Below are 23,805 nucleotides of genomic sequence, written 5' to 3' on the forward strand. Positions count from 1 at the left end.
AGAGTGGCCAAGGTGGTGGCTCCAAAGAAGGAGAAGCTTGCACAAGCTGAAGGGGAGCTGAAGGTGGCCATGGAGGGCCTGCAGAGAAAGCAGGCTGCCCTCAAAGAAGTCCAAGATAAACTTGAAAAGCTTCAGGAAACTTTGGAAGCTAATAAAAACAAGAAAGCTGACCTGGAGAATCAGGTCAATGTTTTTCTGATTGTAGATTTATTTCTGTCTTAAATAAAAGTCTGAGAACAGCAAGGCAAAGATAATTTACCCTTAACCCATTGAGGTCCAATCTGAGTTGCACAGATTTGCTCTGGTTAGCAGGACATTTTTTCCCTTCTTTAACCTGGATAAAAATACAGCAGGACAACGCATTTTTTTCCCCCTCTTCTGATTATGTCTCACAGGTGGATCTGTGCAGTAAGAAGCTTGAGCGAGCAGAGCAGCTGATTGGAGGCCTTGGTGGAGAGAAAACGCGGTGGAGCGAAATGGCCCTCAATCTCGGAGAGCTCTACAGAAATCTGACGGGGGATATCCTTATCTCAGCAGGCATCGTAGCTTACCTGGGAGCCTTCACCTCCAGCTACAGACACGTGAGCTGATGGATTAGGCACTTTTGTACTGAAGTGGAAAGGAATACTAGTTGTCAGTAAAGGTCCAGTGTGCAAGAATTAGTGACATCTAATAGTGAGACTGCAGATTGTAACAAACAAAGGACTGCTCTGCTCACTCCTCCATTTCCCACACACTGAACGTATCTATAGTGGCTTTAGTACACCTGAAAAGATGTATTTTTTCTTCATTTGTGGAGCAAGATTTCAATTCAAAGCATGAAATACATTCAGGCTGCTGAAGAACCATGATATATGCATCACAAAAACCACCCAAAAAAGATTTTTATTTTGAAGTAGCTCCACTTATACAAACATTCATGGGTAGTATGTTCCTTATTTGTCAATACATTTTCCACACTGGACATTTGAATGGGTCTGAGGCATTTCTGCTGCATTTTGCATTAATATATTCATTAATTGTAAGGCCATTAATGAAAATGTAAGAGACAAAAATGACATCAAACATAAACAGCAGTTTAGCTGAGAGGTATCCATTTTGATGCCTGTGAAATCACTCTAGTTCTGGCTGTGTACATTATACTGTTTATTATAATGTCTGTTTGAGTGTTCATGCTTGATTTTCAGAATTAGCCAAATAAAGCCCTTAACAAGTACATGTGCTCCTCCACAGGATCAGATGAAGGAGTGGATGGATCTTTGTAAGACTAAGGGAATCCCATGTTCCCCCAGCATGTCTTTGATGACATCACTGGGTGACCCAGTAAAGATCTGCACGTGGACCATCGCTGGCCTACCATCAGACAGCTTCTCCATAGATAACGCCATCATCATTGCGTGAGTATCAAGCTTTACCCTGTCATTTCTCTTGAGGAGAAACAGTAGTCTAGCAATTTATAACATTTAGAGGTCCATGCACCAGCAGTGTGTGTCTCTGGCAGCTCTTCTGCTGCTCTTCACCTGATTGATTGGCAGACAGTGTTAATAAAAAATGACTTTATTGTGCAGTCCATAAAAATGAATTTGAAAGTGAAGAAAATACCTGGAAAAGAATTTGACAGAATTTCCAAGTTACAAAATGAAGAGGGGATTAGAAAACTAAAGTCAATGTGCACTTTTCACCGTAGCAACACTTTGGAGGCAAAGGACCTCTTTTACAATACCGTCATTGAAATCACTGGCTACTGTTTTCCACTTCTTTTTTACTCTTTTTCTGTGTGCTTTGGTCAGCTTGTATAGATTTGAACCACAGATGACTTAACATCCAGTCAGTTTAAAATAAGAAGGAGACAACGACACATTGTAATCTGATGTACAAACCCATGTGACATTGTTTAATTCATCCTCACGGTGCAGGAAGAAAAAAAAACATTACAAGACATCTGCTTGTTTGTGTCAATGAAGCAGTAACATTGCTTTTTAATCACAACACTCATGGCCCCCGGTGTGCTATCCAACTGTGAGCTGTCAAAATGTGCTGAGAGTGAATGTTCACATGGAAGCTGCTCTCTGCATCTCCATTTTTTTTGTCCTCTCAATACCCCCTATTGTTACTTCACCCCGCGGAGTGTGAGTGAAGTATTGTTGTTGGCTCTGTGTGTCTGTTTGTTTTTGTGCTTCCACACTTGCACTTGCCACTATGACCAACAGAGGGCGCCAGATGTGAATGGAGTGAAGTCTGCCATCTCTGATTGCCTTGTTTAAAATGTCTTATGCTTAACAGTTACAGAATCTCTGAGTATCTGCTCTGCCTTGCTCTCCCTCTGTGTGAGTGTGTGTGTAGTAATGCCAGGCGGTGGCCTCTGATGATTGATCCTCAAGGCCAGGCAAACAAGTGGGTGAAAAACATGGAGAAGGCCAACAGCCTGCATGTTATTAAACTGACCGATGCTGACTTTGTCCGCACTCTGGAGAACTGCATCCAGTTTGGCACACCAGGTGAGTAGAAGTATGTGATGCCCCTGCTGTTGTTGCCCAGTCTGTGAAAGCACCTTAAACCCAACATTAATGTAGTTCCTGTTATTGCCTGCTGAGGTCTCACTTTACCACAGTGAGTAATTACTGCTCTGCACAGGGTGTTTTTTTTCTTTCTCCTTTGTTCTCTGCTCTGCAGTGGAAGAATTCATTTGAGCAATATTTGAGTGAGGTGTTCCAATTACCCTGTTGCACTATACGCATGTCAAACTACTGTAAATCAAACATAAAGCCCAGGAGAAATCCATAACAATTTTTTTCTCCTGTCGGGATCAATTTGACGTGTGTCGACGGACATGAAGATATTTTTTGGTTTTTTTTGTGTGTCTTTATGAATAAACTTCTCTTTAGCCTTAAATTGGAACACCATTGCATGAATCCCCAGTGCTATTGTGTGGATGTGACCTTTTGGTTCATGAGCTGATTTCATAAAATAAAATGAACAACAGTCTCTTTCTAAAAACTAACAGTGTAACATCCAGCACAGGGAAAACATTTTTTCCTTCTCGTAGCATTGTTTAGAGGGTATGAGAGTGACGGCAAGACAGGAATTAAAGAGAAACAGGGACAGCTATAGAGCCATTAAAAAGACATCTAAATAATGACTCCGTCAGCCATCAGAGCTTTGCTTACTCGCAAACTGCACGTCTAACAGTTCAGAAAGGAGCTTGTCCTTGGAGGGTAGAAAATAGTCCCCGGAGGCTATTGTTTCACCTTCCGTAGCCTGTTTGTTTATTTCTCAGTTTTATCATGTTTTGGTGTTTGTGCTGCAGCTTATAACCCCATTTATTAGCCAGTATTCTTTCATTTAACATGAATGCACTAATGCTTCTCTGCCACATCTCTTCAGCCAGGCGTATGTTTTATCAAACAATATAAAGCACTGTTTAATCTACTGAGATATTAGCAGGATTGATGTGATGTACTGAGACCAAATGATGCTCCAGAGCACTTTGGAAAGACTTGCCCTGCTTCAGTTAACTATGTTGTGGGAGAAAGACATCAGCTGTCACAGCCTCTTAGTCAGCTCAGGCGTAATGTCAGTTCTAGATGGGTCAGTGTTCGTAACATGAAAACCGCATTAACGTACTTGATGTGAAATTGCATTAATAATGACGCCGTGGGAATAAAGTGTTTTTAACAAGTAATTCTGACTCGCATAAGCAGTGATAGGTGTATTATATTTAAAACCACAGATACACCTTTACAACTAATACAAGTTTCTCACCGGAGTATGACCTTTGTTTTTGGGAAAGTTTGAATACCTTGTAGCTCCAATGATATAACAGAACAACTATTTAATTTAAAGGGCTTGACTAAAAGTTCAAACACTTTACTGACTAAGAATTTATTTTGGGACGCCAGAAGTTTGCAAAGCTAAGACTGGGATGTGGGAAAACACTTGGCTTGTCCTCTCACTGCAGAATGTTGGAACGTGTGCGGTGGCTCAGCTGTTGAGGCAGCAGAGTTGGTCAACATTAGGCAACTGTGGTTGAATTTACTGCTCTCCAGTTTGTTTGTTTGTTAGTGTGTCAGAATAAAGGCAGGTATCTCCTAAAAATAGTATGCCTCCTTTGGTTTGAAAATATTATTGATTCAATTGCATTATTTCAGTGCTGCTGGAGAATGTTGGTGAGGAGCTGGACCCCATCCTGGAGCCTCTGCTGCTGAGACAGACTTTTAAACAGGGAGGTGCCATGTGTATCCGCCTGGGAGACTCAACAATTGAATATGCCCCCGACTTTCGCTTCTACATCACTACCAAGCTGCGCAACCCCCACTACCTGCCTGAGACTGCTGTCAAGGTACAGGCTAGAGTGGGACTGCCTCTGGCAGTGCTATATTTTTTGCATCTCGGTACACTGTCACTCTCTTCACACTGTAAAAAAAACACATTTTGTTATTAATATAGAAAACGCAGTTAGTCATATAGCTAAACATGAAGATGGTAGCAGTTTAATAACATTTGCAAAATAACTTTTAAGAGTGGGTACATTGTTGTTCATCATTTTAATTAGACCAGTGTGGATTTGCGGCAGTTCCATTACTCTATTGTGTACCACTGTATAATGGCCTGACACCAGTTTGCTACATTTTGACAAGGGATGGTGTAACAACGCTGTCAGTGCTGCAATAACTTGCATATCAATGCCAGCGCCCCATAGTCTGACTTGATTATATATTCATGCCACACTGCCGGTGTCCATTTATAGGCCCGTGTGTAAGGGATCTGAAAAAGTCCCATTACTTTTCCCACTGCAACCTCCATCCCCACCTACAGCAGTCACACACAAACAACCACCCCGAGACAGATAGACGGAAGTCTGCTAACACCTTTAGTTATAGCAGTCAGTGTAAGTCGGAGTATTCTCTGACAGTAGCCACAAATGTCATGGTTGTTTTCAGCAGCTGCCTGCATTGTTGTAATGAGCCCTGGTGCTATCCTCCATGCTTCCTGCACCCACCCTGTCCATCCACACAGATGGAACAGGTGCCCTTCAGTCCCACCACAGCTCAGGATAGATGCATCCTCCATAGCAGAGCTGCTGCCAGCCCTGAAGGGAGTAATGAAATGCACGCTCTCACAGGAACCAACACAGACGTTTGCATTTCTCTGCCTTTAAGATATACTGTGTGCGTGTGTTTATCACATTCAGTAGTAACACAAGTTTGTTGTGCTATCCCAAATGTTTCTCAAAAACAGAACTTTCGGAACGCAGAACCTTGAAATGTGCGGAAATGTTACAGGTCATTTTGTAGGTATTACTTTCGGCTTGTTTTGTCAAGCTGTTTCACTCTTCCCAATTGATTTGTGTTGTCTTGAGTTGAAAAATAAATCCAGCAAAAACAAACCCTTTTATTCTACCAGTAGATGAGCATTACTTTTATTTGTCAGGGCTATTTAAATCATACCGCTCAAATGACAGCACATTTTTACCACTGCAACATAGTGAATCATTATTCACTGATACCACCTCCTCAGTGTAGTCTCCCAAGAAAGTCTTCCAAGAAAAGGAGCATTAAAGGAAATTGCATTACAGAGGGGCAAGGGATTGGAAAGCATTTACAAAGCTCACATTTCAAGCATCTATTTGCTCTTTATGGGCAGCTATGAGATAGATTCAACTCATTTTTCACAACTGCCTCAGTCCCTTTCCCCACCTTTTTTTGCTTATGTTTTTTTTCAAAGAGGCAAGAATGAAGGAAACCAGCTGTTACAGAGCTCAAGGGACAAAAGGAAGTGATGAAGGAGGGTGTATGTGTGAAAAGAACAAACGGGTGATTTATACGGTCTCTAAGTCTTTACCATTGCCTGAGTGTGTTTGAAGCATCAATAGAAATGGAATTAGGCCTGAGAGAAAGTGCACTTGTTTATTATGGTGAGGAGTAGATTGCAGATATGGGCTTTTAACCTCGCCGTAAGTGCAAAGCATGATGGCCAAGGCAATGGTAAAAGACACCCCTTTGCTTCAAGCTGCAACACCTTTTCACAGGCAAGGAAAAAGTAAATGCATCCTACGGAGTGGTTATTAGAATTGATTAGTCAGGAGGTTAGTGCGGACTCAGCTCTTGCACTGAGATAATCAACACTTCACTGTAAAGTTCCTCACTTGCATGTCCAAAAGCAAATGTGATGCTAGACAGCCCCCCGCCCACCCTGTAACCTCTGTTTATGTGTCTAGGTGACCCTTCTGAACTTCATGATCACCCCAGAGGGCATCGAGGACCAGCTGCTGGGCATCGTGGTGGCCCGGGAGAGGCCCGATCTGGAGGAAGAGAAACAGGCTCTCATCCAGCAGGGAGCAGAGAATAAAAGGTACAGTGACACACAGCTAATGAAAGCAATTCCTCTATACATACCAGATCACCACCACAAAATCTAATACATTCTTCTTTAGCCCATAAAAAAAACAACTATTTAAGCAAAATCTGTCCTTTATTTTTTACTTATTTTGTTAAAAACCTGACAAGTGCAGGCAAAAACATAACCTCCTTGGCAGAGGTAATATAATAAAATTTCTCCTTCCGCAAAGTGGAAATTGCAGAATTGTTCATTTTGTCCTTGTATTTTATTGCCAGACAATTGAAGGAGATCGAGGACAAAATCCTCGAGGTGCTCTCTTCTTCTGAGGGCAACATTCTGGAGGATGAGACGGCTGTCAACATCCTCTCCTGCTCCAAGTTGCTGGCCAATGAAATCACAGAAAAACAGGCTGTGGCCGAGGTGACGGAGCAGAAGATTGATGAGACCCGCATGGGCTACACACCCATCGCTGTGCATTCAGCCATCTTGTTCTTTTCCATTGCTGACCTGGCTAATATTGAGCCCATGTACCAGTACTCCCTCACCTGGTTTATTAACCTCTTCATCAGCTCCATCGACAGCTCAGAGAAGAGTGATGACCTGGAGCAGAGGTGAGCAAGGCTGGCAAAAGCACAAGCCAACCACTAATCCCTGCAAGTCATCCAAGACTTGTTAAATTATTTGATATTATTTTCTGTTTGGTTGAATTTAAAATTGCTGATATGTCCATCTTCAGACTACAGATCCTGAGAGACCACTTCACCTATGCACTATATGTCAATGTCTGTCGCTCACTGTTTGAGAAGGACAAGCTGCTCTTTTCATTCTGCCTCAGTGTCAATCTGCTCATGCACAACAAGCTGGTATGAATACTCACACTCTACACTTTACGTTAAAACAATTATTCTAAATGATTTGATAACTAGTGGTGTAGCAGCAGCAGCACACACGTGTGTCTTTCTGTTCATTACAGAATGTCGGGCTCTGTTATGGATCATATATCCAATTTTTTATCAACATACCCTAAATGTTACACACTGGACCATACTATGTACTTACGTACTATAGATTATCTGTATATTACATCTTCAGTGGCAACTGATATGATATGTATGATCACTGTTGTAGGTGGATGACGGAGAGTGGCGCTTCCTTCTGACCGGTGGTGTTGGCCTGGACAACCCTCACTCTAATCCCTGCACTTGGCTCCCCAAAAAGTCATGGGATGAAATCTGCCGCCTGGATAAGATGGAGAGGTTCACAGGTCTGCGCCATGACATGGCTCGCCTCAGGAACGAGTGGAAGGAGGTCTACGACAGCCCAGTGAGTGTCATTCGGATGACCGGCTCTTCCTCTGGGTGTCGTTAATGTTTCTGTTTTTTTTAAGGATGCTTTCTTGAGGCGCCAGACAATCTAGGTTAAAGCCTACATTTATGAAACAACTTGTAAAGAAAGACACCATTAAATCAAAATACCCAAGACAATTATCGGGTGAAGAAAACCAGTAACTTCTCCCACAATGCAGATTTAGTTGGTATGTATATTAATGTGGATGGCGAGGAGCGTAGTCTTGAAAGTAGGACACATTTAGCCCTGACAAAAACATTTGACTTGTAATCCTGCAAGTTCCTGTGGATGATAAAGATGTTTTTTTTTTTTTTCACACGCTTTGGGTTGCATCGAAATTATTAATCTTGGTTCCTAAATGTGTGACGCTAATGTATCCCAGTAGTTGCCATAATAGGAGCTGTTATCTCTGCACAACACTCCAATATGTGAGCAGCAATATGTAAAGTATTGGTCATACAGTATAAGGGTAGATATTTCACTTTTGTGACCAGTATTATATCCCTTCTTCTTCTTTTTCTATTCATGTCTAACCGTGTTTTTTTCTTTTGTCCATGTTTGTCATGCAAAGTGTCTGCTATGCACTTTTTGTCGTCCATCGTTGGAACATCAGCAGATCATTAACATGTGATGTTGCATAATTAAGTGCAGTCACATCAACTCAAAACCGTGGTTGTATTCTCCTTCACATGTTTCCTTGATAATATTGTGATGTTTTCCATCAAGGTCAAGTAGAAGTGATTATGAAGTGATGTGGGATGTGATTTTTGGACTATTTAGATTCACCCTTTGTCAGCATTATTCAGTATGTGGATGCCAAGGCCTTAAGCAGACAGACAGCTGCTTGGCAAGTGCATGAAACAAAATCAAATTTCTGCTGCATGTGAAAGAGGCAACTGTGGAATAGCGGAAATTAATAATGATGGTCCCTCTGTCGAGATGCTTTTTGATCTCACAGGCAGATCTCGACATAACCGTACAAGATATATAGGTGTTGTGTGAGAAAGGGAATAAAGGCGGAGTGAATTGTTGAAATCTTTCTAGAGGCTTTGACACATTAACCTCAGGCCAGCTTCTGCTTGACAGGGGAGCTCGGTGGGAACACATAATCACTTTTACGTTCTCTAACCAAATCTATTGTGCATGAGCTCACATGTTTTCCCATTCTCCAGGCATTACTTGTTGATATTGAGAACAATACAATGTTTAATACCTGCAAAGTAGATTTTATGTGGTTGGAGGTTGTTTTTGACTGTGTGTCGGGTTCAAACTGATTCTTTGTCCTTTTGATTTTATTTTATTATTGTGTAAAGGAGAAAAAGAAGACATAGAGATGATTCTCCTGTCAGGAATAGATGGTTCCATTTCTGAGTTGTTAAGAATCATTTAAGTTTTGTCTAATTAAATCTGTGCTGTTGTCGATGTGTTAGTCAAATTTGCGCAATCTAAATGCAAGAACAGCTGTTTAATCAAATTCTGCTGCACACGGCTGTTTCTTTGCTGGAACACACACTCTCACACGGAAACACACCGTCTTTGATTTCTCATCAGCAGAATCAGTCATAAACACTTCTGTCTAATTAGATCTCGTTGGTTCCAGTTGTAGAATTCACGTTTATTTAATCTTGATGTAACAACAGCTGTTCAATCAAGCACACATGCAGTGCGACTCACACATATTATAACACACCGCTGTACACACACAGATTCCCCAGGAGATCCTAAATAGGTGTATGCATCTCAGAGCACCTGCCAACACATACAGCCAGAAATCTGTGGAAAAACAGACCTGGAAAAATTATACCAGAACTTCCCACAGCCCTTTTTCCTCTGGTTCACTTCCAAAAATGAATCAAACATATTGCTCTGACCGAGTCCCCAACGCTTTTTTGCGTCCCGGTTTTTTGTCTTCCACTTTCCTTTGTCCTCAGTCTGTCCTTTTTTCGTGCATATTAATGGATCTCCTTTTGATTACGCTCCTCCCAAATCACATTACAGATTATCCCTCTTTTTGCTTAATTAAATAGCTCAATCTTGCAACAGCTTGACACGGTACAGTCCAACGGCGCAGCCGGTCCCAGAAAAAAGACATTAAGCTACAGGTTACATAAATGCAATGTGATAAGGACATTGCCTGTTTTACTGATGAATACAAACTGACTGAATGTTCTCCTTCTAAAGAGCTTTACATGATGACGTACAGTATATTCAATACCCTCTTCATGAAGCTTAAACAGACAGTAAGACCAAACGAGAAAATTCAACAATTCCCATGATCCCCTGCTGCTTCTCTTCATTCTTGAACCGGGTCTTTTGTTGTTGTTTCGATTCAGAGACCAGAAATGACATACTGTGTATATAAGATCCAATTTATTTACAGAAACTCATTCTTCTATCAACTTCAATTTTTGCAGAACCCCCATCTGACTCCCTTCCCTGGTGAGTGGCAGGAGAAGTTGAGCAAGTTCCAGAAGATGCTGGTGATTCGTTGTCTCAGACCAGACAAGGTCAGTTCATCAAGGATAATTAAAATAAACCGTCTTTGGACATGACATGTCCATAATTGAGCAGTAAAGCCATCTTTTCACACATGCACACACACACATCTTTAATTAAGAATGATAATTTGCCCTCCAGGTTATTCCCATGGTACAGGAGTTTGTTTCTGACTCTTTGGGTCGTCCCTTCATTGAAGCGCCTCCCTTTAACCTGAGTAAGGCATTCGCTGATAGCCACTGCTGTGCCTCCCTCATCTTCATCCTCTCCCCCGGCTCAGACCCCATGGCTGCGTTGCTCAAGTTTGGAGATGAAAAGGTATGGAGGCATCTGGGAAATTCAGCAGCTTTGAAGCCTGCTATTTGTAAAAAAATGGGTCATAAAATAGAAATTGAATCCTCCAGGTTTGACTGCATGGCCCTCACACTGATTTTAAAAGCACTACAGGTTATTCTGACTCCTCACAGGCCAAGAAGCAGCTGCCTGCAGTGAGTAAGTGTTTGATAATGTTCACTTCTCTCAGGGCTTCAGTGGTAACAAGCTGACCTCCCTCTCTCTGGGCCAAGGCCAGGGTCCAATTGCTATGAAAATGATTGAGAGTGGCATAAAAGAAGGCACATGGGTGGTTCTACAGAACTGCCACCTGGCCACTTCCTGGATGTCAACACTGGAGAGAGTCTGTGAGGTCAGAACACACACATGCTTTCTGTTCACAAGTGGTCACTTTCCTCCTTGTATATTAATTCATCAACATGGTCTTCATGGTTGCGAGCAGGCACTGAACCCAGAAACCACCCACCCAGACTTCAGGCTGTGGCTGACCAGTTACCCTTCCCCCACCTTCCCTGTGGCGGTGCTTCAGAATGGGGTAAAGATGACCAATGAGGCTCCAAAGGGCCTTCGCTCAAACGTCACACGCTCCTTCTTGATGGATCCCATCTCTGACCCAGGATTTTTTGAGAGCTCCAGCAAACCGGTCAGTGGCTTGTTGCCTTTATCAACGGGTGTCCTTGGCTCCTTTTGTATCTGTTACCACCCCGCTGTGCATTTGAAAGTGCGCTCGTTTCATGTGTGCTTATACATAATAATCATCACTATTTATCTGTGACTGCACCCTGCGCTTGTGCATATCCACTGCTCAGGTTGTTTTCAAGAAGCTCCTGTATGGCCTGTGTTTCTTCCACGCCCTGACCCAGGAGAGAAGGAAGTTTGGACCTTTAGGGTGGAACATTCCTTACGAGTTCAACGAGACCGACCTCCGGATTTCTGTGCAGCAGCTGCACATGTTCCTGGAGCAGGCCCAGGTAGGCTCGTCTTAAAGTAAGTTATTAGAAACACAAGGAAAGCTAAATTACAATCAACTGTTTTTTATTGACAACAGGAGAAAGTTGCATCAAAACTTGAAAATTATAAAATATAGCAAAGGCTCATCAGGTGTATAGGCGGGTTCTGAAGAGAATCCTGAGGATCTGAATGATAAGTGGAATCTGCTGGATGTAGAGAATGGGGATAATCAGGTGGAGGAGGGTTGAAACAAATCACCGAAATGATAGCCGGCTGCGAAAGAGAAGAGAATGGATTTGGTAAAACATGCAACCGCATTGATATGATGAGCTGATTGAGATCATGAAGAGATCTGGTGAGATTAGGGAGAACATCCACAGTCACCTAAACAGAGAAGTGAAAAGATCGAGAGAATGACTGTAAATGAATGAAGTGCATAGAAAGTCGTCATCACTGCACTTATGCTAAGCTTCATGTCTTAAGCAGATAATAAAAGTTCAAGTTTTTACAAGTGGATCCCTCTGCTACATTCAAAAGCCCTCTTGACATTTTTCTGACAGATAGCACTCCAATCCTCGCCTCTTCTCATATCCTCTGCTGTAGCTGCAAATAAGTGTCGTTGATTAACTACTGAGGATATCTTCTTTTTTTTTATTCAAAACAGTGACATTTTCATCTGTATCCAAGTGACACTCAGGGAATCTGTTAGAGAAATTCTCGTGTGGAAAATGCCATAGTGACTAAACCCCCCCCCCCCACTCCCTCCCACCTGCAATTACATCAGTTTCCGTTGCAAAACCAGTTTACAGGAAATCACACATTATTTGGTTACCGTGGAAACCTAATTTCTTGTTTCCTCCAGGAAGTGCCATTTGATGCCCTTCGCTACATGACCGGCGAGTGCAACTATGGAGGGCGTGTGACAGACGACTGGGACAGACGGACGCTGCGCACAATTCTGTCCATGTTCTACACTTCAAGGATCATTGAAGAGCCCGAGTACAAGTTTGATCGCAGTGGGCTCTACTATGCACCAGCTGAAGGAGATGTAAGAAAAACTGAGAATAATTTGCCAAAGAAAAAGCAAAAAATAAGAACAAACACCAGTGTTGGCATCAATAGAGTTCTTTATAGATCGCAGCTCAGCCCTAGTGCCAAAACCTTTATTCTCAACTAAGTAAAGTTTGCAGGTTTTTTAAGAGTCTTGGGATAAATAAGTTATTGTCGTTTTTTGTTTGTTTTGTGTATATATTTTTTAATATGAAAGCTCAAATAGATGGGGCAAAACATTCAAATAAAGCCCCCTCTTGGTGTCGGGTCTGTCACAGCTTTAGCTTAGTTTTGGCTGAACTACATAAATGCCCACAGGATTTTTTAAAGAAAGTCTAAGGTTATGTCATGTTATTACTTGGGGAATCTTTGGATAGTATTTCAGAGTGTTGGGCAAAATCAGTTTTAGATGCAAATCCCCTCTCAGAAGTGATGTGTCACTCACTCCAGTCACATAAAGTTGAAGATTACTGCTGGTAGCTGTAAAGTGTGTGGTTAAGTGCTTCTTATTTTTTGCGTGTGTACGTTCGAGGAGAACCTAATCAGAAAATATGACCCTTTGTCAACAAGATGAAAATGGACTCCCAGCGTCCTTACCCTTATCTTGTATTTATTCTACTCAAACATTCATGTTTTATAGAGATGGGCGAGGGCTATGCTTTGCTTTCATAACACTATTTTTCTGCCACATTCATGAAAGTTTGGCCTTTTTGAGATGTACTACACTCAAGTATAGAGACTTTATGCTGTGTGATTTAAATGTGCTGTTCATGTTAAAAATATATATATTCCAAAATGTTGCTTTACTTTAGTTACACCAGCGGAACAGAAACACCTCCCTGACCACAGACCTATCATTTACATGAATCCGGGCATATCATTGCCTTCAAAACAACTAAAGTTTAATGTGTTGGATTTAAAGTGAGCATATCACAGGACCACACAGTTGCTTAGCAATATTGTTGAGTTGCTTTTAGAAAGTCATTAGGAGATAAAATGTGTGTAACAAGGCACAGCAGGCAACCACGATCAGTGAAGGTTGATATATTGTTAACACAAGTGCAATTCCATGGTGCGCTCCTCTATTTGGCATTTTGTTCTCCAGCATCCAGCCCCCCCACCCCCCCACACGCAACCGCATGTTTTATTCATAAAGTCACATTTACATAGTCATTATCATAAATGTCAGCAGTCTAAGGAGCCAACTTGTTTTTCTCTGTTATTATTGGAGATGTTTCCTGATGTTGTCCTCTCACTTCACTCCTCTCTGCTTTCTGCTGCAGCACAACAGCTACATAGAATACACCAAGTCGTTGCCACTCAACCAGGCACCGGAGGTTTTCGGCCTGAACGCCAATGCAGATATCACCAAGGATCAGGCTGAGACGCAGCTACTGTTTGACAGTATCTTACTCACACAGGTACAGTCACCTATAGATGTGATACCGCAGACATAATGTACTGTATATTGTGGTAGCACAACATCAAAGCGCCCAGGTGTCTGCAACCTGTGGCTTTTCAGCCCCTCTGCAGTGGCTCACTGTGAAAAAAAAAAGTTAATTTGTATTACACACATACAAGTCTTTTCATATTTGTGTGTCACAACCAATGTCTACGTCAAATGCTGTCAAAAATGTGTGTTTGAAATATGGGAAGCCATTCCCAACACTTAAATGAAGTAGTGTGTACATGAAGAAGTACAGATTTGGAGTCCTGTTGATTTTTGGGTCCATATAAATCCATATATCACATTAGACATGATTCTGGGAAGTGTTACTCTTTCAAAACCAGTCAAATATTTTTAACGTCTATGTGCTTCCTCCACAAAGTCAAGGGAATGTCGTGAGGTTTCCTTATGAGTCCACATTCTTCTCCACCATTTCCTCAATTTTTTTTCCATTGCGGTGTAATGCAGATGCTGGAGTGAGGTTACAGTCACGTGATTTGTGAACGTCACACTTGCACGTTGATGCCCAAATCCATAATAAACATGGCTGATGAAAACCCGTCTTCTAACACCAGTACTTCTCCTGCTATAATGTGTCAAGTGAAAGAGGCCAGAGGATATTTAAAGTCATAATGCTGAAGAGACACTCCCACACAATAGCACTCAGACAATATGAATTGATACACTGTACGAAGAAAATGGCCAAGAGAGGTTTGTCACCATGCAACTGGATGATAAAATATCAAGCATGTGGCCTGGCATGGGTGCCGGTGAAAACAAAGCCAGCGGCTCTGGTGGCATACCAAAACAAGTGCCAACATCACAGATGCTTCGATAGAAATGTCACTACTTAGTTGGTAGATTTTCAATTTGAAGACAACATGCGGCAGAGTCTCACAGCAATCACATGGCACGGATAGAGACGCGAACGAGAATGCAGTACATCCAAATAAAAAACATTTACATACTTGAAAACTGTCCTAATTAGTTGTAGACTCATCAGTGTTTCATACTCCACTAAAGGATAATGTTCTGAATTATTTAAATAGAAAATATATAGAGATTTTTCAATTGTTTGTACAGAGACTTCTCACAGAGCACAAAGTCGTGCTGCAGAAACACAATGTGACACACATTGACTGTGTAGGATCTGTGTGATCTTACCTCATTACATCGCAGCTCTGCAGAGTGAGTCTGTGTTGGCTTGGTGAGGATTTTTTATTCTTCAGCTTCCTCATTGCACTCAGTGTTTGCTGCAAATCCAAGACATTTCACATCATCAAGGCCCGCTTGAACATGTCAGAAGTACGGCTTCTTCCATAAAAGCGCAAAAAAAAGGATTTGTATCCATCTTTTGATTTAAAGAAACAGGCGAACAGCCTCTCTTCTCATCTAAAGATTTTCAAAAGTTTAAATTGTTTCAATGCCTGTGGGATTTGAACTTATTTTAAACAAGGGCAGGGATTCAACGCAGAACACCCCGATGTGTGTGTGTGTCTGTGTCTCTATATGTGCCTTTTTCAGCTCCTCGATACAGCGAGAGTATATTTTGACAGCTACAGAACAGCTTGCTACAAACAAATGGGAAATTATTTCCACAGGCATTGCCACTTCTAGACTTCAAGTTAAAATTAAAGCCCAATGGAGTCTGACATTTATTCATATAACCTCCATTCAACAAGATTAATAATGGCTTCAGTCATGTGTGAACTTTATTTGCATCTAATGCGGCCTCATCCGTCTCAATGACCGATAAACATGAAGACGCCTTCAAATGGGATGAAGCAGCTATTTGTCATTCTCCTACTGTAACCCAGTGTGCTATTAGCCAATGATTATCCATTAACACTGGCTACCGTCGGAGCATCAAGTAGGTAAATGGTGCAAGTTATACCGAAGGGAAGGAATCACGGACGAGAGAGTGAGTGAATATCAGTGTGAATGATTAATAAAATTGTTAATAATTCTGCATCAAATTACCGAGTGGAAAATTGGAGGAAATTGGGGGAAAATGCCATTAGGCCTTCTGTCTCATGAGGCTGTGTGTGTTGAAGGTGTTTGGTTTAATGCCGATGGCCTAAAATGATCCTCAGATTATTCCTCGAAAGCTAGAATCCCTCTGTAAACAGCGTGGCAGTAGTGTCTACAGGAAACCCTGAGAAATGACCCTGAGTTAAGTATAGGGAGGTAAAAATTAAGTAGTATCTGATAAAAGCGATGATATCCCGAGTCACTTTGTGTCATCATAACGGCATATATCTAAGATAATGGAAAATAAGGCATTGTAATGGTAGAAGTGAAAAGAATCCTAAATTCACAATTTGACAAATCAAAGGTTGCACAAGATAATCCCCTCTCCAAAAAGTAAGAGAAAAACGAAGGAACTGTCATTGCAATCTTAGCCAGCACTCCTGCGCCTCCTTCTCATCCGTCCTCTGTCGCTCTGTGTCTCTCTGATCAGTCCTGCTCCTCAAGCGGAGACGCCAAATCCTCAGATGACATGGTGTTTGATGTGGCAGCTGACATCCTGAGCAAGCTGCCTGGAGACTTTGACTTGGAGGCAGTCATGAGGCGCTTTCCCACCAGCTACAATCAGAGCATGAACACTGTGCTGGTGCAAGAAATGGGCCGCTTCAACAACCTGCTCTGCACCATCCGAGAATCCTGCATCAACATCCAGAAGGCCATTAAGGTACAACCATGCGTGGATCTATTATTAAATGGATGTTTTAAAGGTTAGCCCCCACAAGAGGAACACAGCTGCATTCATTTTGTATAATACTTTAAATGTTAATTCTGACAGCACTAATTCTAGATGATTATATGATGACACTGCTTTGCACCTTACACCCTACAACTAAGAGCTAGAGGTTGTGTCCTTAAAAGTCAATGCTGGTTCTGTCAGTGATCCTCATTATTTGCTATAATTTTAGAATGATATATGGCCCGGTCCGCTGTAATTAGACTAAATTTGTTTGTTTTAGATAAACAATCAGAGCGAATGATGAATCATTATTGATTTTGTATTTCTGAGCAGTGAAAGCAGTATTTCATCAGTGGAGGCTCACCTCTGCTGAACAATTAGAAGGAAGAAACTCTGGTAATGTGTTTTCAGAAATCAAATACTGTAAACATTCAACACCACATTTTTCCACCCCTCTATGAGCTACAGCAAGGAACCACTGGGGAAATGAGTGATAATTATGGATTTTACAGCTACATAACTTCCTTCAGTGGTTTAACTGATTTTCTCTTATCTTAGAGGCAATGTCTTTAGGTAAGGTGCAGGTACTGGATAATTTATAGAAATGTTGTTGACTGTGTGAGAACGGCTGGGATGAAGCCACCATTTAAATCTTCAAATCATGAGCTGATGTGTTTGACCTTCACTTCAGAAGCTGTTTTGTCTCCTGCAGCAAAGGGAAGAACAAAACCCAAGATGCCGTACCTCGATTCCTGCTAAGTTATTATCCAACTAAATCACCTACCATTGTTGAAAACGGACAGTATATAGTACAATATAGCCTTGTAAGCTGCTCTGCAAGGCTGTACATATGCACAGTACATTGGCCACTTTATTAGGTACACATACACACACAACACTCACAGAAATGTGTGTTTGTGCTTCAGGGTCTCGTCGTGATGTCTGCAGACTTAGAGGAGGTGGTCAGCAGCATCCTGAAGGGTCGCGTTCCGAGCCTGTGGTTGAAGAGGTCTTACCCCAGCCTCAAACCGCTGGGAAGCTACGTCAGCGACTTCCTGGAGCGACTCACATTTCTGCAGGTACTGAAATAATCGGGAGGTCGCAGTATTACAAACGTGTGTTGGGTTTTTTTGTTACTAGTAAAGTGATTTTATGAGGCAATTTAGAGTACAAATGAAATAAGACAAAGGCAAAGACGGAAGGAAACAAGAGAAGACAATTTATATGGTTTTTAAATAGAAAAGTCTCACTGTCTCTTTTCAAAGGCAAGTCTCGCTGCTTTCAGACTCCAGTAACTGTCAGGACCCAATTGTCAGCATGAGTCATGCAGCAGTAGATTGTCTGGGTCAGACACCTTCACGACAGCAGGGGCATTTCTGAAACAGTCATGGCGGAGCCTCGGTGATCTCGCATGGACTCGCTTGGATATGTTCCTGAAATTGTACCAGGGTGCTGGCTGGAATTGTTCTAACAATGTCCCAAGAATGTCACACACACACAGCCCTTGTAAAGTATTTCAGCAACCTTTCCTAAATCTAAAAGCAGTGAAAGTAGTTTTTTCACAAATACCCCCCACCCCCAAAAAAAAACCATGACAACATGGCCTATTTGGCTTTAGAAGTGAGGAGCTGAGATCACGTGAAAAAGTTCAGTGGGTACAGTTACTGTTTGAGTCTACTGTCACCTTGCCTTAAGCTGCGTCACGCTTCAGTTGCACAAGATCGCTCATAATCATAGGAGTTATGTAGATGCCGGTACAGAAAGCACAGGCAGACACTCGGTCTATCATGTGAGTGAACTGCTTCACTGAACTGTCAGCTCCCATGTTTCTCCTTGTCTGTTTCCACTGCAGATGTGTTTTTTTCCCCCTGTTCTGTTCATAATGACTAAGCCAAATCTAAAGAATGCTTTCTGTTATGTCTGTGTGTGTGTGTGTGTGTGTGGGAGAGAGAGCGAGATTCCACCCGAACCCTGCCACTGGGTGAACAGGATTAACAGGAAAATCTTAAGCTTCCAAAACAGCTCAGTTTCTGAGCAGAATACCTTCTCTGTTGAGTAAACGTGTTCAAAACTGTTTAATAATTGAATTTTCTGCAACTTTTTTTGTATCTTCAAAATAATTTGAATGGGTGCAATGAGAAGTAATGAGCCTCTTTGCCTCTTTGGCTCTGGCGTCTGTCCTGAAGGATCTTATTGCATGTGGACAGCTGTCCACGCATGGCATTAAAATATGTCCTGGCTGCACATCTTTGAGTCTGCTTCTGCCAGAGGATTTCTTCCTGTTACAGTGATTGCTCATTGTGTGAACTGTTGGGTTTCTCTTCTTTTCCTCTCTATAATATCATATGGTTTCACACTTACGGGCCACACAGTTGGTGTAGTTGTTAGCAAAGACCTGGGTTCAAGCCCCAGTTGGAACAATGGAACAAGGGCCTTTCTACATGGAGTTGGCATGTTCTCCCCGTGTACGCAGGTTTGCTCCAGGTTCTCCAGCTTCCTCCCACAGTCCAAAAACATGCAATATGGGGGGATTAGGTAAATTGGACACTCTAAATTGACCGTAATGTCAGATTGGATGGTTGTTTCCCAGTTGAGATATCCCTGAGGATAAAGCGGTAGAAGATAAATGGATGTATAGGTGATTTGTCACTTATGATGTAAAGTGCTTTGAGACAACGTTGGCTGTGAATTGGCACGATAAGATAAACAAAATTGGTTTGATTTGATCTCCTGTGACGACATGTGATCTGATCTGACTTAAACTGCAGAAAACTGATGTCATTTTTGTTCATGAAAGCACCGTCTGTATGTGATTATATCTGAACATCTTTCTTTGTGTCACCTCAGCTCAGACGTGTTTTCACTTACTTTCCAGAGATCAAACTGTTCTGTGTTCCCTGACACACACACACACACACAACTGATGACTATGCTTTGTACTTTTCATACAAGTCTTGTTTCTCTTTTGTGGAGCGTGTCCACTGTGTTATTCTGTCTTACTGTGGTCGCTTCTCTCCTCTGTGTGTGTGTCAAGGACTGGTACGATCAGGGCATGCCTGCTGTATTCTGGATATCGGGATTCTTCTTCACCCAGGCATTCCTCACAGCCAGCCAGCAGAACTATGCCAGGAAACACGCCATCCCTATTGACCTGCTTGGCTTTGACTTCGAAGTGCTGGATGACAGACAATACAAACAGGCCCCAAAGGACGGTAAAATACTGCTGCCGGGGTTGAGGGGGGGCCGCGGAAGAGGAGGGAGGATGGTACTAGGATTAGGACAGCTATTCAAAGTTAATATTAGAAATATTCAAACATCCCCGAGCTTAATAAAAAAATATTGCGAATTTCAAAGTAGAACGCTAAAAAAAAAGACAAATAATCAGTGGGTGGAAAAGAAGAAACTCATGAAAACTGACACTGGGCGTAAAAAATGACACAGACAAAGTATAAAGTGAGTGTAAAGTCAGAGTGAAGCCTCCCTGCCTGTCGTCTGCATGCAGTTCTGAATCAGCCCCTCACTGTGCCTCCTGCTCGGATGCGAGTTCCTCAGTCAAAGTCTCGCCCTCAAATCAGTGCCCAGCTGGGGCCTCATCACACTCACACAGCCCTCGCTGCCAAACTATCCGTCTGACAGTGTGTTTGTGCATTTGAGTGTTGTGTGATGAGAGTCCGTTATCTGGAAATCTCACCCTCGATTCCTTAACAAACAAAGGTCAGTTTCTGCATGGAACGAGCTGGTGTCCATGTATGTGGTAGAGATGAGGGTTTTATTATTATCTGCTTTATTAATACAACACTAACATGTCTGCGTCAGGTGTCTACGTCCGTGGACTCTTCCTCGACGGCGCCCGCTGGGACAGGAAGACCAAACGTCTCACCGAGTCTTACCCAAAGGTCTTGCATGATCCGATGCCTGTGGTGAGGAGTAGTACATCAAAGAATCCTCAGAAATAGCCTGGTTGTTTGGTTTAGTACTTTGTCTGAACTTGATCTACTGTCTTATTATGTTACCCACTGTCTTCTGTCTTGCTCCTTTATGTTTCCACAGCAGCTCGAATGGACACCTTCAAGTCTTTTTGTTCACACGTGGAAACATGAATACGTGCAGCTCATTTGTGCAATTAGAGAGTCTTCATAAAGTCATATTTTTATACTTGATGTGATGATAATTGCTGGAGCAGGTGCGGGTCCAACACAAAGGTGTTTTCAACTGAAAAGAAGAAGATGAAGCGGCGAGAAATGCGTGTGGGTTTTTACTCTTTATTTGTTGTTAGGCGTTTACACCTCGGCGTGGGCAGCAATTAAGCCTTAGTGTGAGATAACTCGCTACTTATTAGTGGAAAACACTGCAGGCAAATCGGTCAGAAGACACAACAAAAACAGCTTGTTGCATAACGCGATACATAAATGTGACGTTTGTGGGGAAGAGGATTATTGATTCCGCTCCTGTGAATCCCCTCAAGGTGTCAAAAAAGTCAGCCTGGAAACTCCTACGATCCGGCGATTCATTATTTTTTCTAATTATCAATAGACTCTCTGAGGAGGAAGTGAACAGCAGCTTACTGTATATGTGCAGCTCCACTCGGGGAGGATGTTAACAGCTCCCTGTCCTCTGAACTCAACACAGAGATTCTTCTCATTGTGCCTGGAGAAAGCCTCGCTCTTTCCCCTTTCTCACATTCATTAACACCGTATAATATGCTTTATCAAAGCAGACTGACAGTGTGATGGAAGCAGAGCGCCGGTGGCGAGGAGCGAGGACTGATCCAGTTTTCCGTTTGGTTCTCTGTTTCCTCAGTTTCTTTACTACGCGTTCAAGTGATTATGAATAATGCACACTCCTTTTTTGTAATATTCAAACATTTCAGAGCAAGTCATTAATATAGTCAGTTTTTTTTACAAGACCAGGACCTAATTAAAACTGTTTATTATTTGTGAGAGGGGTAAAAAAAAATCAAGCAAAGCAGCAGTAGCTGGTTGTGAAATGCAAATCTTCACAAAGGCGTCTGTTATGGTAGCAAAAGAGACTCAATTTCATCCCTTTGCATAACCAAGACGTTTTAATTGACCAAAGGGGAGCTATTATTTTAGTCGTTTGTCACCAAAGTTTCCATTTTTTTCGTGGTTCCTTTCCACTGGGTCAAGTTCGGGTGTCTGTGAGGATCCGGCGGATCTGCTTTAGCTAAAATATCTCAAATATGTTTGTATATGTGTGCTGATGCCATTTAAAGCCCGATTCATCTCTTGCTCGTGCTCGTGAAGTATCGAGGTCCCACTGGAGTCAGTGTCAGCTGTCAGTCATGATGTTTCACCCTCATTTATACAGTTAAGATGATCATATAATCAACATTAAGCTTCATCAGAAATATTATAGCGGTGGCAGCCGACCACCAGGGGGAGATCTAGACGTTTCAGTCCTAAGTGACGCTCCCTTCTTCTTAAAAAGACATAGCAATAATATTTCTGATATTTGACGTCATTTCAAAATAAAAGTGTTTGTTTTGATATGCAATGATGACAATATGAACATATTTATGATGCAATACAAATCTATTAATAGAAACATACTGAAATGAAGTCTGCGGGCCGTATCACATTGATTGTGGTGTACCAACGCTACATAAGTCATTGTAGGAAACATTTTCTTTGCATTAGGTGTGAACACAGTGAGTAAGTGGCCCTGGATTTATTTGGACCTTCAATGAGACTAATAATAGAGTTTTGTGTGTCTTGATGCATGTTGTCAGGGTTCTATTCTACCACAGAGGCTGTTTCTGAAAGTGTAGGCGACGGCGCCTCATCCTCTGACCTCCCTCTAACACCTTTCTTTCCCCTCATGTGTCAGATGTGGTTGAAGCCCATGAAGCGGCACGAAATCCCGCAGACCATGTGCTACGTGGTGCCCGTCTACAAGACCAGCGAGCGGCGAGGCACGCTGTCCACCACGGGCCACTCCACCAACTACGTCGTCGCCATGACGCTCGGCACCAGCGAGGCTGCCGAGCACTGGGTCAGACGAGGCGTGGCTCTGCTCTGCCAGCTCAGCTCTTAGAGCCAAGGTCAGGAATAGGCGCATCAGCGGTCAGTAACAGACTCTCACTGTTCTCTGCACTTTCTGCAGTGGCAGACTCATTTTAGAGCGAAATCTACACAAAACAATTCTGAACTGTTAAGAAAAATGTCACAATACTTGGAATCAATTAGGATTGTTGTGCGTACACTCGTCTACGACACAGAAATCACCTTAAAGGAGCACAATCGTCAATCAGTTTAACCCTTTTAACCACAATAAAATATGCTGCATCAAAGAACAATATCTGACCTTTATTATGTTTCTTTAATCAAACCGTGTGATTTCACGCTTTTTACAGTTTTCCAATTAGCATTAGCATAGTTTCAGAGCTTTTATTCTGAAAAAATATGAACATATTCAAATAGATTCTGTTGCTAGAATTGACTTGAACTAAATGTTTGGTTTAAAAAATAAAACAGCCAGGTTTAGGGAGTAAATGTCTGTATAGATAATTACTTGCACATGTTGGGCTCAATGAAGAAGAAGCAGTAATTCTTAGAATCGAAAATGACGCACAATGAATATTAATGGCACGAGTACGTACAGTATCTCACACGCGTTTGTCTTCATAGCAAGCTGCTGATTAAAGACGTCAACATTATCGTTGGCTCGAGGCAGCAAACGAGACGTTTTAAGGCTCTTTTACCTGATGAAGATACCATGTTTTGGCCTAAATATTCAATCGCTTACAAAGAAATTGGCCCTGGACCACATTTAAACATGGTTAAACATTTCTCTGAGCAGTTATTTGGCTTCAATCACTAGTGTCAGGTTTTCCTGAACAAAGCACGACGTCGGTTCTGTAAATTCTGTTCTCATGTAGTGGAAAATGGACGATAAATCACAGCTTTGGTTACAGGTGATGCTCTGTTTGCATATGGCGCCCTGTCAAATCATGAATGTAGAAGCTTCACAACGGGAAGTTGTTTTGAAATATTTTAAAACATGGAAAGAGGAATGTGTGACCTAAAAAACGCCACCTCATTTGTCAAACACTTGGTGGCAGTTACTCACTCTATCAGCCTCTGCTCACATTCACTCTAATGCATCACGTCACAATGGA

The 23,805-nt window shown here is 42.0% G+C and overlaps 1 protein-coding gene across 1 annotated transcript in view; it reads left to right on the plus strand.

Annotated features, from left to right (window-relative positions):
• Window positions 1–22,721, plus strand: part of dnah7 (dynein, axonemal, heavy chain 7) — a gene marked incomplete at both ends in the record, with an annotated part of 63,506 nt that extends 40,785 nt beyond the window's left edge. The window contains 21 exons of the mRNA XM_083908697.1: window positions 3–183; window positions 396–581; window positions 1,234–1,397; window positions 2,344–2,498; window positions 4,149–4,339; window positions 6,218–6,351; window positions 6,615–6,950; window positions 7,076–7,202; window positions 7,468–7,662; window positions 10,101–10,193; window positions 10,324–10,500; window positions 10,706–10,867; window positions 10,958–11,158; window positions 11,325–11,486; window positions 12,329–12,514; window positions 13,800–13,937; window positions 16,425–16,655; window positions 17,594–17,746; window positions 19,702–19,879; window positions 20,484–20,587; window positions 22,515–22,721. Coding sequence (XP_083764823.1) covers window positions 3–183; window positions 396–581; window positions 1,234–1,397; window positions 2,344–2,498; window positions 4,149–4,339; window positions 6,218–6,351; window positions 6,615–6,950; window positions 7,076–7,202; window positions 7,468–7,662; window positions 10,101–10,193; window positions 10,324–10,500; window positions 10,706–10,867; window positions 10,958–11,158; window positions 11,325–11,486; window positions 12,329–12,514; window positions 13,800–13,937; window positions 16,425–16,655; window positions 17,594–17,746; window positions 19,702–19,879; window positions 20,484–20,587; window positions 22,515–22,721 — 3,661 coding nt within the window. The remainder of the gene's footprint in view (window positions 1–2; window positions 184–395; window positions 582–1,233; window positions 1,398–2,343; window positions 2,499–4,148; window positions 4,340–6,217; window positions 6,352–6,614; window positions 6,951–7,075; window positions 7,203–7,467; window positions 7,663–10,100; window positions 10,194–10,323; window positions 10,501–10,705; window positions 10,868–10,957; window positions 11,159–11,324; window positions 11,487–12,328; window positions 12,515–13,799; window positions 13,938–16,424; window positions 16,656–17,593; window positions 17,747–19,701; window positions 19,880–20,483; window positions 20,588–22,514) is intronic.
• Window positions 22,722–23,805: the final 1,084 nt, after the last annotated feature.

This window comes from Microchirus variegatus, assembly GCF_963457635.1.
Source record: "Microchirus variegatus genome assembly, chromosome: 22".
NCBI lineage: Eukaryota > Metazoa > Chordata > Actinopteri > Pleuronectiformes > Soleidae > Microchirus > Microchirus variegatus.